Consider the following 15,872-nt stretch of genomic DNA (forward strand, 5'->3'; position numbering starts at 1 on the left):
ACATAACATAACCTCTGATGAACCTCTCCCTCCAGTCAATCAAATCTCTACACAACACGACACAGAAAGAAAAAATTTCTTTGAGAACAGCTGATGTCATAAAGTCAAAGATGCATGTCAAGTAGCTTTACAGACGTGGCCGTGGTTACATGTAATTTTTAGTTAAGTAATAAAGTTCATAGATTAAATGAGAGTATGTTTAATCATTTTTAATCTATGACCAAACATACTCCCTTACCCATATCATGTACAAATAAACATGATCAAAGTCAATGATTTTAATAAAGTTATGATTTGACTGGGACGGGTGGCGTCGTCATGTAATCCAGCTACTAGGAGGGAATTGTGGATATTTATAGGCATGCACTGTGGATGTGATACTCTCTGGTGTGGATTAAACGTCCGTACGAGTGAGTACTACGACTATCCGCAGTACTATCCTGATAATTAGGACATACCAATTCAAAAATGTGGTTCGGATTCCACTATAAAACTGTAGGTCCCTTAGTTGCCATTAGCTGTATGGGCTATTAATCAACAGCTGTGTCTAAGGAGTATGTCGGCCTTAGTCACAAACAAGACTACAAGATCGCGCCACTCATCATACACTCATCTATATTCATACTTGGCTTAAAATACCTACTTTTGTATGGTCTGGTCACCATTTCATCGAAAAGTAAAGAAAAGTAAATGGCGATATCCAATAATTAACTAGGAAATGCTGATCTACTGTCTATGTAAAATTGGATTGTGGTGTGTTCACACAAGTTATGCAAAGTGCAAGGAGCTATCTTATAAAATTGTAAAATAATATTTACTTACATATTACACACTACTTACATTTTACTACATACTTCTATCATATGCTTCTATCTAATATTACATACAAGAGGTTCTACCCGTGAATTCACGGGTGTACAATTCAGAAGAAGCCTCCATCAAATTAATTTAATAAATTTTGCCTTTATATTTCGTTTAAAGTGCCCAAGTTCGAGAAATTCTCATCAAAATGAATGGCAAAAGCATTGGAACATTCAACCATTACCATTTAATATATAACTGTATGTTATATAGTCAATGACCTTACGTCCTGAGGTGGCCGCGATGGGTACGGTTGTACTGAACTTGCCGCTCTCTTTCATGACGACCTGTTTAAGATCCACGACAAAAGACAACCTCTTGGACAAACAACACATATTCCATTTGAAGGGCCAAATCTCGAGAAATGCTCATCAGAAGAAATGTTAAAGGCAGTGCGACATTCATATTCACATACCTACGTCCTGAGGTGGCCGAGGTGGGTACCTGGACTTGCCACTCTCTTCATGATGACATGTTACAGGTCGGCGGACAACCTCTTGTAAGACTCTTTATTTTGTTGATGGCCTTAACCATTTACATACAACTAGTGGCTTGTAGGGACAATAGCCCCTAATATATATTCTAGTAATTATTTTGTACAAATTATTAGTCTCACGGGTTACCCTATCTGATTATCGTTTAACATATGTGTATATTATAATTTGTATAATAGTTATTACATACCTGCATAATTCATTTTGATGTCTGCTCTGTTAAAAATAAAAATTACAAAGGACTTTTCATGCGGTGTGTTTATAATATAAACTTTCTAATCATAACACAACTAAGGAAAATTTTCAATAATAATCTTCATGACTATTAATTAAGTGAATATAACTTTCTAGTTATAGGCCTAGACAAATTCACTTAGATAAAAAAATATGGAGATATATTTTTCAAATAAATGAAAATGTTTGTGAAGATTTTCCTTGTAAACTTAAACGGCATAGTAGGATCTGTGGATATTAGTTTTATTTTTGGCATGAAAAATATGTTCCCTTTGCCAACTCTAGTAATTACTACTAACTTTACACTTTTTTCAGACATACCTTACACAACCAATCGTTCTCCATTAACTAATCCAGACCCTAGGTTCATATTTCTAATGAGCATCACTATTGAACCAACTTTTAAAACTAATTTGTGTGGTGGCATTCCAGATGGTGCAATTGAATTTATATAGTCAATTGGTATTTTCAACCTCTCTTCAGGGTTAGTATACATATTACAGTAGCCTACATATTACATACCATATGCTTTAAATAAAGTTCAACCACATGTTTTAAAGTAAACAAAGCAGACATGACCTAGATTCCCATGTTATTTAAATGTGAATTATTTTATTCCATAACAACCTTTTGGTGCATAATTAAGAAATATAAATAATTTTCCCCAAAATTTCATGCCTAGACCTTTAAAATGAGACCTCTCCCAGCTTTCTACGGCCTCCCGTTCGCTCACAATTTCATTGTAAAATTTTGGGCTTACGGAATTAGATATATAGATTTGATTGTATCATTAAATAATACAATATATATTGGAAATCGGCCTGTATGGCAGGCGTAATCACTAATAATTTTCGTTCACACTAATAATTTTCTACAAATCTACACACTCTGAGCTTCATTCTAAGGCCTTAACCATTCCCATGAACTTTGATTGTATCACTTGAATAATATGATGGGAAATCTGCCTGTGATACAGAGCCCTAAGAGAATTCGTTCATACCAATATTTTTTTGGCAAAGCAACACACTATAACCTTTATTTTTAAGTGCTATGTGTATATATTTTTATTTGGTTAATGTATGAATTTAATAATACTAGACATAGTCCAGTGGTCGGAAACTCGACCAAAAATATGTAATGTACAGACTTCTTTATTTACACCCTACGCTGTAAATAAAACATGTGATTGGAATTTCTTCAATTTGTTTAGATTTTATTTTTATATGGCGTTTTTTGTTGTTATTTCGTCATCAGCATGGCAATCCATAAGGTCCATGACGTTCATTAAAGAAAATTGAAATTAATTTGTTGTGCTTATTTTAATTTATGAAGTGATTCTGCACATCTACAGGTAAAATGTCATCCCAACAATATGCGTAGATTTTCGCTGCGATGCACACGAGCTGAGAGAAAAAGGTTTTACAGAAACATTCTTTCCTTACTATTAGGATATAGATTGATCGATGATAAATAGGTAATAGATTTTCATATTATATGAAAAACTGTTTTAATGTGTTTCATGTTATTAACGTAGAGAGTGCGAGTGTCGACAACACTTTTTTGCCCTTATTTTAGGGCAACTCATCCATCTTCTCTTGAAGGGGCGGGCAGATACATCAAAGCCGGATTTGTCGAATCATTTCAAACCCCAGTCATTTGATGTAGGCCTACCTTCAATGCCCAGGCAGTTGAATGACGTTTTACCGATCAGTGTTTCTCCTTAGGAAGGCTACTCCGTCTAACCAGATTGCCAAAAGTTGTCCTTCTTACTTAAAAGAGATCTACTCACATTCGAAAGCATTTTGATAAGCAGATTATTCTGATCAGCCACAGTTCCTTTAGAGTGGCCTTGTAACCATCTTACAAACCGATTCAATGCAGATGCCTTTTCTGAACTGCCCATGTCTGGTAATCAGTCCCGTTTTTGTGTAATTCTTCACCTTCTTCACCTCAGGGTGTTTGAGGCAACCCGTTTTGAAGACGCGTGAAAGGTGAGCTTACGTACTCCTAAAATGATGGGGCAATTCAGTCCGTAACCCATACTGATTACTGATAACTGATTAAAGAAATAAAGTAGTGACCCATCTCCAATTTGTTTCACACAGATTATCAAAAGCAACAATTGTCTTGAGTTATTCATGCGGAAAAGGATTTGTTGCACTATCCAGAAATGTTTACTCGAATTGAAGGAGAAAACTTTGCATTTATTATAAGTAATCTTTCAAAACCGAGAGCATAAATGAATGTACACAAACCTTCACGACGCAAATAGAGATATTTAAAATCAATTTCTAATAAGTTTTCAAACAGGAATCTTCATACAATTACTCGAATCCAAGCTCAAAATATATGTTTCTTAGTCATTTAGCCACAAGGGTTTCCTAGTATAATTTAGAACACGTTTGCAGCGTGGTGATACCAAACTAACTTATATCTAATAGAGGCTCAACAAAGACAGATGAGCTTCTCATTGACATTTAGGTGGGTTTGGAAATTCGGGAAGAGGTATTGTTATTGTTAAGTAATTGTGATGCTTTTCCTGAAAAGCTGAGATGGATTTACCTTCGTAGGGGATTTTATCAGTATAAGAGATATAATTCCAACGATAAAATTTATAAAAGTAAACTTAAATCCAAACCCATGCATGTGATAAGGATATTTTAAGCAAGGTAGCACAAAAACAGTAGTTTAATACATTTTGCGCAAAGGCCGAAAATAAGAGGTTTGAAATAGTTATTTGTGTAACTAGTGGGCAAAGTGGCACTTTGCTGCACACGAGAGCAATGTTTAGAGAGAATGATCTCGAGTGCAGCAAAGGCCTTTTGCACTCGTGTTACACATTATATTTATCCTACAGTCACTATAAAGCATATAAATAATTAGTCTTTCAAACACTATACAACACGTTTTTAGGTTCAGCTGGCAACACAAATGGTGCCCTAGAGAAAGTAGTACCCGCGGTCCGTATCACTCCGCTATTTTTCCTCGGCAAGAAATGTGCTCCGCGTTTTGAGGATATAATTCCGTGTGTTTTTGTAATTTGAAGTAGTTTCCGTGCCAAAAAAATTCTTTAAAGGTATTTTCTTCTTTATTAAGATCGTAGGAATGTTTTAAAAACGTTTAAAAGAAAAGTCCAGAAAGTTCAGAAATACCGAAACTATAAACACGAAATGACAGGTTAAATCATAGTTATAATAGTCAATCAGCTGCTCATAGTATTATTATCTTTAAGTGTTGCCAACCTATTTCCAAGATATTTACCTATTTACACGGATTACGTGCATAATAGAACCACGCTGTTTTGTGTTGTTTCTTTGGAATCCTGATGTGCGGCAAAGTATAAACCGTACGACAAAGTATGAACCGTACGGCAAAGTATAAATATGCAGCAATTAGCAGCTTTCTGTACTATAAACAGTACAAGGAAGCCAACTTTGTCGGGTGACTGTAGGAAAACTATATTTTCAATGGTTGTAAAAATATGCAAAGGGTGTAAAAATGTATCACTTTGAGGTCCAAAAACTATTTATCACGACACTGAAAATACTTCCCAAGATTGTCGAGGTATTCATGTCAAGGGCTAGTAAAATACTGTAATGCAGGTAATGCAATAGGATGCACAATACAAATTATGTTACAGAGTAGTTATGTTAGTTTTAACTTTGTTTATTAAATTATAATTATTGGTTACTGTAGCATAGATCCATATTCATCCGTATTCGTTAGGCAATTCTTATCTTCAGGGATCAGTAAGAGGGCTTTTGACTCATGGACTAAGTAAATATTACCTCTCCTGGATTAATTTTCATGACAGAATCAACTCAATTTAAAACATTTTACTTAAATTAGACTATTAGGCCTACTTTTATAATTTTTTTGTATTTTGTTAAGCTAAAAGAGTTCAAACGATGTAGTTGCAAATCGTAATTCGTGTAAACCCCTACACAATGTTTCTCCTTTTAAATAGATAGTCAATGAGAAAACAAAAGAGTATAGCTTAGATCCAATAAGACCTGAGTGGTGTTCACACATTGATGCAATTATCAGTCAATCACAGAGAGAATTGAATTGTGTGTTGGTATCCATTGTACAGTAACAAAACTTCGATTAAGTTATATATTTAGAGGCCAGCTAAGGCACAATTAATAAGATCTAAGAGTTGTTTACACATTTATTTATCTGTCAATCGCGAAGAGAGTTGCATTGTTTTTTGTCATCTCTATTGCACTTTGAAGATAATATTAAACAAATGAAAGTAAATTACTCTACTGACTGATTCATCACTGACTTTCCAGGTGAAAGATGGGAATTTTAAATAATTTGTATAATGATTTTACCAAAGGGCTGCACCCAAAACCTATTAAAACCCTATGAGTGTCCTTTCTCTGGACATGAAGTATCCAAAAAAAGTGGTCGCTCGGTGGCCTTTGTCCAACAGTGTCATTTTTTTAAACGCACAACACGCATCTAACACGAAGCGAGCTAACACGAGGTCTAGCCTGAAGTAATGCGAAAAACTATTCCGGGCTCGTGCCTAGCGTCCTAGGACAAAAACTGCTCTGACCGTGGAAGCCCGCGGTCATAAGTAAATTTTACCTGGTTCACCTCTGGCTTTTAATGTTTTAATGTTTCATAATATTTTTTCGGTTGGAAAGAGGAAATTCTTAACCTCATTTTCACATCCAAATTAACCTCGTCGATCAATAAAATGCAGGTATTATAAATGAAACTGTTCAAGCCAAGGGGTTTTATAGCGCAAAGACATAAAATGACAAAAACTTCATGCCATTCAAACATTTGCCACATCCGTAATGTAATCAACCTTCAACTTAGGTCTACAATGGAAACTCCATGTACAAAATCGAAACTTAAATTTATTAATTATTATACAAATCTGATAGTGAAAGAAAAGAAAGGGGGTTCACAATAAATTGTACAAACAGTGGGAAATGAATTTACTTTAAAAAAAACTTTAGGCTAGGCCTATTACAATGGTTTTAATTATTTAAGTTCAATGTTATAATTTAGGCTACTGCAAGGATCTTTCTCAGGTGGGGTGATCGAGCGGCATTTGAAATTAATCTTGTGATATAAGCCTAATTAAATTTTGTTTTAAAATATAAAGTATGTTCGAATTATAGATTGGTTGAATTAATAATAATTTTGAATAGGTTAAGCTTCTATAAGTTCTTGACTTTGAATTTGAGTACAAATGTCCAAAGGTTGGGCCTAAAAAAAGTTTTAATGGCTTCCAAAGGGGTAAAAGTCTATTGGAGTAATCTCACCAAAATTGATGTCTTCTTTGAAGTAAAGTTCTTGATGTTGTAAATTATGAATGTTCGTCACAAGGATGGTTCTTCTTTCAACAAATTTCACAAATTTTGTCCGAATAATGTACTTTTCTTTATAAAATTTTAATATTAAATATGTAGTGTCTAATTTGCATCTTCATACTATCTTGGCTCTATTGGAAGTGATGATGGTCTGATGTATTGTTGCACTCACATATGTCAATGCCGACTTAATAACATAAAATTATAGGCCACTGTTCACAAATATATATTATAACACATTTCATTTGCTAGAGAGCTGAATTATAATTTTGAAAAGTTATTTAAATAAAATTATATTGAATTTGAAGCAATTTTGTTACAAAAGTTATAGGCTATTATATATTTACATGAAATTATGTTATTTGAAAATTTCTATATTATATTGTATTAAATTGATTACCTATTGGTCTGCATGGACAATTAATTACTATATATGGTTTGAAAAGGGATTAACGTTTAGATAAAATGAAAACATATGGTGGAAATTAAATTATTCTATAAAAAAAATATTGGTGAAAATATTGAATTGTTACAAAATCCCCGCAGAAATGGAGTTATAATGAAATTACTAACGACATTTCGAACTAACAATGAAAATATTTACACTGATTAAAACTGATAACAACTAACATACAAACAAGAAAAGAAAAAAACAATAAATTATTACTTTGAAGTACATGAACATAACAAAACATTAATATCCTAACTAACATAATGAGAGATATTTAAAAAAACACAATATTTAAAGGGGTTTCCTAACTATATAGCATAGATGGATTTCAAGGTCTTTATCCTTCACTAACTCCTATTATTTTTATAAATCATTTTCCTAAAATGTATTATTATGTAATGATTCGTTTACTGTTCTATATACATACATTCATTTGATTGTTTTATGGGGAAAGGGGAGGGGAATTGTTTCTATTATGACTGACAACTGTACTCAACACAACAGGCACGCACTAATCGCATCACTACTCTTCATGTTTGGAGGGAATTTTGGTTTGTTGGATCTTGAGGGGTGATGTACCTTTTGAGGGCAGAGACGTGGTAGGGTCCATATTCGTTTTCTTCTATTAGGTCGATAACGTTGTATGTCGAGTGTCCTAATTGTTTAGATATTTTGAAAGGTCCCTCGAAGAGCTCGAAAAGTTTGGCGGTCTCGCCATATGCAGCGTTGGAAAGGGGGTGGTTTTCTGATTGGTGATGGGACAAATTTTGAAGTTCATGTTGTAGTTCAGGATCCTGGATTCGTTGGATATAATTTAATGTGAGTTCTGTTGGTGAATTTGGGAAGTTGCTGTCGGTTGGTGTGATTCTGCTCAAAGTGTCGGCAGTGATGTTTTCAGTTCCTTTACAATGTGTGATGTTAAAATCAAACTCTTGAATGGCCAAAATCCATCTTGTAAGCCGATTGTTTCTTAAGTGGCATGTTTTTAGAAAAGTAACCGCATGGTTGTCAGTGATAATATTTAACTTTGAGCCCAATACTAAGTATCTAATTTTCTGCAGACAGTAAACGATTGCCAAAAGTTCCTTCTCTGTTGTTGTATACCGCTGCTCGGCAGGTTGTAACGTCCTAGACAGGAACATAATTGCAGCTTTATCCCCGCTGTCTAAGTATTGATATACATGTCCACCAATAGCGACATCGGAAGCGTCAGTTTGCAAATGGAACGTCTTCTTGGGATCTGGGTGAAAAAGAACATTGGTTTTAAGGAAGAGGTTTTTAACTTCTTGGAAGGTCTTATCGTCTTCTTTCGTCCATATGAATTTATTCTTCTTTGAAGTGAGCCGTAAAAGGGGGTAAACAGTACTGGAGTATTTGTTGAGGAACTTGTTATAATAATTAATGCATCCTAAGAATGACTTCAATTCGGTTCTATTTTTAGGTGTGGGGAATTCTATTATAGGCTTGATTCGGCTCTGATCCATTTCTAAACCGCTCTCAGTGAGGGTATATCCAAGGAAGGGGACAGAACTTTGACAAAATTTGGATTTGGAGAATTTGGCGGTCATGTTAGCTTCTTTTAGTTTGTTGAAAATGTAATTTAGATGAGTTAAGTGTGACTCAAAATCGGGCGATACTATACAAATGTCGTCAATGTAAATCATAGTAAAGTCTTTCACTGATTCGTCGAACACTTGGTCAAGAGCTCGTACCAAAGCGGCTTGCGACGTTGATACGCCAAACGGAGTTACTTTGTACTGATAGGTCTTCCCGTTGAATTGAAAGGCGGTGTATTGTTTTGACTCTTCAGGCAATGGGATTTGCCAATAAGAAGAAGTAAGGTCTATACTGCTTATAAACTTAGCGTTGGGACATCTGGCTAATAATTCGTTTACGGATTGGTTACATTCGTAATCAGGGACAATTACTTGATTTATGCTTCTCGCATCTAAACACAGGCGGATCTCTCCTGACTTCTTAATGACTGGTATAATGGGGTTTACAAAAGTACTGTAACATTTTTCGATCACGTTTAAGCTTTCCATTCGTTCGATTTCTTGAAGGACTTTATCTTGATGAGCAATGGGAACTGGGTATGATTTCTTCTTAAAATTTTGAGGATTTTCAACTTTTAAAGTATGCTTGTATTTGTTGCAAACTCCTGGTTCGTCTGAGAAGACATCTTTATACTTTAGTATTAGAGATTCAAGTTTAGAACGCTGTTCTTCATTAATTAACTGATTATCGGCAAGAGAACTTTTGACTATCTCTGGTGAAATGCTGCTTTGAGTTTTGCTTATTTGTGAACTGTACCTTTGTGTATTTATTTCATTGGTATTATTATATATCAAATCATCTTCATAACTGTATGTTTCACTTGTATTGTAGTTAATGTAGCAAGATATTCCGTCAATAGTTACCTCTCCGAACTTCAAATTCACATCATTATTATTAATATTTATATTTATTGATTTGTGTTCGAAGTCGATTCGTGCATCCCATAAGCTTAAAACATCTGTTCCTATAATTAATGATCTTACTAGGTGCGGTACAAGCAAAGTTTGTATGTATGTTGGTTGATTATTCACTTCAAATGGCAGCAATAAGATTTTAGATACCCGTTTAGATTTCTCTCCGGTGGCAGTTTTAATGAATGTGTTACTAACAGGGAGTTCTTCAAATTCAGCTAATTTATGTTTATTTTCATTAAACCAATTTTCGTTTAGACAGGTAATGTTAGAACCAGTGTCAACTAAAGCACAGATAGGAATATTACTGATTTTTACATTTATTTCTGGGCAGTTTGCTTTAAAATTGTTAGTACAAAGTTCATCTATCGTTTCTTCAGTCAATAGGAATTCACGGTTACAACAAATTGTGTTAATATATAAAGGTTCTATGTTATTTTGGTTGTAATTATTTATTTGATTATTTGGTCTGTTTAGTCCGATTTGATTTACAGGCGCTGAAGATTCTAGATTGTTGTCGTTAATTGGCAGTGTTGTATACAGACCAGCAGTTTCGACAGCGCCTACCCGTTTAAAGGCAGCTGCCCGCTGTACTGTTGTGTCGTACTGTTAGGCGGTCGGTGTTGTAAAGGAACTTGCGAAATTGAATTACACATTTGGACTTGCTCTGATGTTGGGTACTCACGGTCATGGAATTGATTCGTGTTATGTTGAGGATTGTGAGTAACCGTCATGTAATTCACATTGCCTCGCTGTTGTTGTGGTGGTGGTGGATATCTTGGCTGCCAACTTGGATTATGTTGGGGCCTGTGGTTTTGATAGTACTGAGATTTTTCTGTCTTTGGATTGTAGGTATGGGGATTAGTGTTCTGGTAATGATTTTGAACTTGAAAGCTGGGCCGGTTCTGGTAGTTTCGATTGTTATGGTAGTTATTAGGACGATCGTTTCGATTTTGGTTATTGTGGGATGGTGATGGACTGGAGTTATTTTTAGGCCGTTTCTCTGCGTCGTGTAGATCTTGTCGTTGAAGTAGTGCTTCAAACTCGTAAACACTGCTTGCATTTTGCACACGTCGTGCGTCTTGAATAAGTGGGCAGAAATGGTCTGACAAAATAGCGACTATTTCATCTTCAGTCAGCGCTGGAGTGAGGGATCGTAGCGTGATGACTCGTTCAATAAAATACTCGGATCGAGTTAACTTTCCGTTGGGCTTGTATTGTTCGGATTCAATTTTGTGCTTGATTGCCCGTTGAAGGTCACGATTCCAATACTTCGAGATAAATTGTGTTTCAAAATCTTCCCATGACTTCAAATCATTCTTTACCAATGAAAACCATCGTGAAGCTTGGTGTTCAAGGCTTGTTTCAAGAACGTCTTTTAAGGTTTCGATGGGGTTTTGCTCGGTGCTTTGCCGTGAAAGTAATTTTTGGTAATATCTCTTCAGACGTGTTAGATATTCCGGGGGATTATGGGATCGACCACTGAATTTAGGTAAAGTCAAATCATTGGTTAAGATTGAACTTCCACAAGTTACATGGATTTGAGGTGTTAGAAAAGTGGTTTCTTGTTTTAGCTTTTGTTCAAGCTCGACTTTAATGTTAGTAAATCTAGCTTCTTGTTCATGTATGAGGTTAGTTACTTGATTAAGTGTTTCTGTTGTTTGCCGAATTGTATTTTGGTTGTGCTCGACTACCGGTGCCAATTCATTTCTAATTTCAGTTGTTTTTACATTTACATAATTTTCTAAATCTGATTTAGTGTTCTGGGATGTTTCATGGATATTTAGGGTCAATTTGGTTTCAATTTTGCGACTTTCGTCAGTGATGATTTGATTGGTCTTAATGCGTTCATTGGCTACAATATTGGACACTTCTTTTCTAATTTCGTCATTCTGTTTATACACCTTTTTAATTATGTTGTGTTCAATTTGTTGTAGTTCCAAAGTCTGTACTTGTTGGACAGCACGGATTTCGTCTAGCTCCTTACGCATATTGTTTTGATTTTTTGCTAAAGTGTCAAATTTAGAATTTAATTCATTTTTAACCTCGTTTAATTCGTGTTTGACCTCGTTCTTTACTTCATTTAGGTCGCTTTTTACTTCATTTAGGTCGCTTTTTACTTCATTTAGGTCGCTTTTTACTTCATTAAGACCTTTATCGATTTTATTTCCAAGCAATTCGAATAATGAGATTAATTTGCATTGAAAATCATCCGTAACGACTGTCGACTTAGTTGGTGAGGCATTGACAGGTGCAGTGACGTCACTGTTTAACTTTGTGAGAGTCAGCTGGCAGGGAGAAGGAGACGGGATAGCATCGGAAGTCTTCGGTAGCGTTCGGGTGTTGTCGTCGGCGAAGATCGGCATCGGTTGGCCTTTACATTCAAGATGGCGAGTTCCAGTGTCAGTGTCTGCTTGCGAAATGGCGTCTGCCATGTTTACTTCTGCTTCGGTTTTATTAAACTCGGTGAAAAGTTCGTTATTATTGTGCCCGGGTAGATTGTTTGATTGTTTGTCTTCGTGTTCTGTTATTACGTTGTCGGGTTGTGCGGGATTTACGAACAAACTGTGTTGTGTGAATGTTGAAGTGTTATTATTGTCAGTGGGGACTTGTACGTTGTCAACTGTGTCAGTCATTATTATTGGGTTGGGAATGGTATTACGGGACCTTAAGTTGTAATTATGGGGCATGGGATTACACAAAAGGGAAAAGGATATTATTTACATTTATGGTATGTTAACCCAATAAATCTCTTTAACTAAATTGTGAGTTGTTATTTCTCTATCTTAACTGCTAACAAACTTCGTTCTAAGGTTTCAAAATTGCTTCATTTGGATCACAAGATTAAATTCGTTGCCAATACGTTGGTGCGCCATTTTTGTAATCAACCTTCAACTTAGGTCTACAATGGAAACTCCATGTACAAAATCGAAACTTAAATTTATTAATTATTATACAAATCTGATAGTGAAAGAAAAGAAAGGGGGTTCACAATAAATTGTACAAACAGTGGGAAATGAATTTACTTTAAAAAAAACTTTAGGCTAGGCCTATTACAATGGTTTTAATTATTTAAGTTCAATGTTATAATTTAGGCTACTGCAAGGATCTTTCTCAGGTGGGGTGATCGAGCGGCATTTGAAATTAATCTTGTGATATAAGCCTAATTAAATTTTGTTTTAAAATATAAAGTATGTTCGAATTATAGATTGGTTGAATTAATAATAATTTTGAATAGGTTAAGCTTCTATAAGTTCTTGACTTTGAATTTGAGTACAAATGTCCAAAGGTTGGGCCTAAAAAAAGTTTTAATGGCTTCCAAAGGGGTAAAAGTCTATTGGAGTAATCTCACCAAAATTGATGTCTTCTTTGAAGTAAAGTTCTTGATGTTGTAAATTATGAATGTTCGTCACAAGGATGGTTCTTCTTTCAACAAATTTCACAAATTTTGTCCGAATAATGTACTTTTCTTTATAAAATTTTAATATTAAATATGTAGTGTCTAATTTGCATCTTCATACTATCTTGGCTCTATTGGAAGTGATGATGGTCTGATGTATTGTTGCACTCACATATGTCAATGCCGACTTAATAACATAAAATTATAGGCCACTGTTCACAAATATATATTATAACACATTTCATTTGCTAGAGAGCTGAATTATAATTTTGAAAAGTTATTTAAATAAAATTATATTGAATTTGAAGCAATTTTGTTACAAAAGTTATAGGCTATTATATATTTACATGAAATTATGTTATTTGAAAATTTCTATATTATATTGTATTAAATTGATTACCTATTGGTCTGCATGGACAATTAATTACTATATATGGTTTGAAAAGGGATTAACGTTTAGATAAAATGAAAACATATGGTGGAAATTAAATTATTCTATAAAAAAAATATTGGTGAAAATATTGAATTGTTACAGTAATTTCATTCCAACTAGGAACAAGTTGGTACTATTGGAAGGGTTAAAGGTTGTATTCATTTTCGTATTTAAGGAAACATGCCATATGCCTTTAGACAGGTTAGGGAAAAGGTTTTAAAATCTGGTAAAAACCTATTTTATTGTATGTTTCTCTTCAATCTTGAAAACATCAAACTAAATTTACACTCACGCAGGCAAAAGTGTTACACAAATGAATATTTGCTTGAAAGATGAAAATTGATTTTTGCGAATAAAGCGATTCACGAAATATTTTCGAAGAGAAATAGCTCGTATTGGATATAAAGTAAAGTCAAACTGCTAATAGCACCGTTGGGCCTGAGTGGTTTTCTCCGCAAGAAAAACACCGCCAAGTTGTTAACGATTTCTCTACATTCCATGTTTGCTGTAGACACGAAACGAGTTTTACTCAACTTATACGTTGAAGTATTTAACTAAAGTGAGCATGCAAAAGAAACCATTTATAAATGTGTACTTTCTTGTTCAACAATCTATTATAAAGACAGAATGTAAAGAATGAAACAATCACTGCATGTATTAGGGGTATTTTACCAATACAGAGAAGGTTTTCTTTTATAAATACCTACCATTTTTATTTTCTAGGAGGATGAACGTCGTGCTTTATCAAACACCAAGGCCAAGGATATTAGAACAAAAATGTCATGTTCCCGGATGTCCTGAATCTCCAGAACAGAAGTCTGGTGCTCCACTTACTATACTAGTCTCAAAATATTACTGAGTAAATTCAACTGTTGAACAGTAGTTTCCCCCGAAGGTGGATAGCTGCTACGCATCCGAAACGTAAGCCTCTAGCCTTGCACGGTCTTCACCCGAAGACATTTGACATTCTGAGGATTGGCAATCTGCTATGAGTGGTTAGAGCGCGGAACTCCGGTTCCTGAGGTCCCGGGCTCAGATCCTGCCAAATCACCAATGGATTTTATCCAAGTGATAATGCCGTAACCCCTAGGTCTAGCCTGAAGTAATGTGAAAAACTATTCCGGGCTCGTGCCTAGCGTCCTAGGACAAAAACTGCTCTGACCGTGGAAGCCCGCGGTCATAAGTAAATTTTACCTGGTTCACCTCTGGCTTTTGACCATAAATACACTTTTAAAACACCTAATGAACGTCTGAATGTCTATCTCGAAAAATGTCAATAGCTTCATAATGTTGGGGCATCATACGCCAAACAATATTTGTTTATATATTTTTTATTTTGGTTTCAAATTAAAGCCTGTTACTTCATGAAAAAACTACCATTATTTATAAAAAAAAATTCTAACCTTGGAAATAATTTATTTAAAATGAAACCTTACTAGGTCGTTTTACCTTACATTTGAGTATTAAGTAATCTAGTAATCTCCACGACCTTTTTAATAGATATGTCCCTTTTTCTCAGGAACTATAAGAGATAGAACCATGACATTTTACAGAATATATTTGAAGCTATTTCACAGAATTGGTACAAAATTTGTTAATATAATCTGCCTAAGAAAAGTTTTACTTTCATTGATAAATACAAAAAAGTGAAATTCAAGGTATATTTTAGAAAAAAATATTTAGTCATTAAAATTTCATTGAAAGTAAATAATTTTGTTACCAGTTTTATACAAAAGCATGAATCATAACCTAAACAAATTCAGGTTGACAGATTTAGTGGTTTATAAGCTAATGGGACAAGGTTGCTTATTTTACATTGTTACCATAGGGCGTATGATGCCCTCTTGAAAATGATCCGAACTGCCTTTTATCATTAGGATCTGAATTAATGATCATGGCTGAAGAGACTGATCATATTAGTAACAAAACTGGAAAAGTCATCCTATTTCATTATATGTATATTAAAACTTTTATCAGAGTTCATATTCAGCTTAAAATTAAAAGTTGCTGCCGTGGTAAAGTGACTACCTTATGCGATCTTAAACTGGTAACCAGAGAAGGTAACATAATTAAAGATTTTCTTGTTTAATTTAATTTCAAATCAAAACTGTGAAGGGTGACGTGTTAAAAATAAATAAAACAAACTAAAAAGGTAACTAATAACCTTTTTCTCAAAACAGCGTTGGAGCTCTATATTA

The 15,872-nt window shown here is 34.5% G+C and overlaps 1 protein-coding gene across 1 annotated transcript; it reads right to left on the reverse strand.

Annotated features, from left to right (window-relative positions):
- Window positions 1-10,404: 10,404 nt before the first annotated feature.
- On the reverse strand, window positions 10,405-12,477 carry LOC128992825 (putative uncharacterized protein DDB_G0282129). Its single transcript, XM_054416567.1, has one exon. The coding sequence runs from the start codon at window positions 12,475-12,477 to the stop codon at window positions 10,405-10,407; it is 2,073 nt and encodes a 690-aa protein (XP_054272542.1).
- Window positions 12,478-15,872: the final 3,395 nt, after the last annotated feature.

This window comes from Macrosteles quadrilineatus, unplaced genomic scaffold (genome assembly GCF_028750875.1).
Source record: "Macrosteles quadrilineatus isolate MER2022 unplaced genomic scaffold, UCM_ALF_1.0 Scaffold_4__1_contigs__length_99947679, whole genome shotgun sequence".
NCBI lineage: Eukaryota > Metazoa > Arthropoda > Insecta > Hemiptera > Cicadellidae > Macrosteles > Macrosteles quadrilineatus.

Coding starts and splice junctions, on each gene's coding strand:
- LOC128992825 (XM_054416567.1), bottom strand. CDS start 12,477: ATGACTGACACAGTTGACAACGTACAAGTCCCCACTGACAATAATAAC.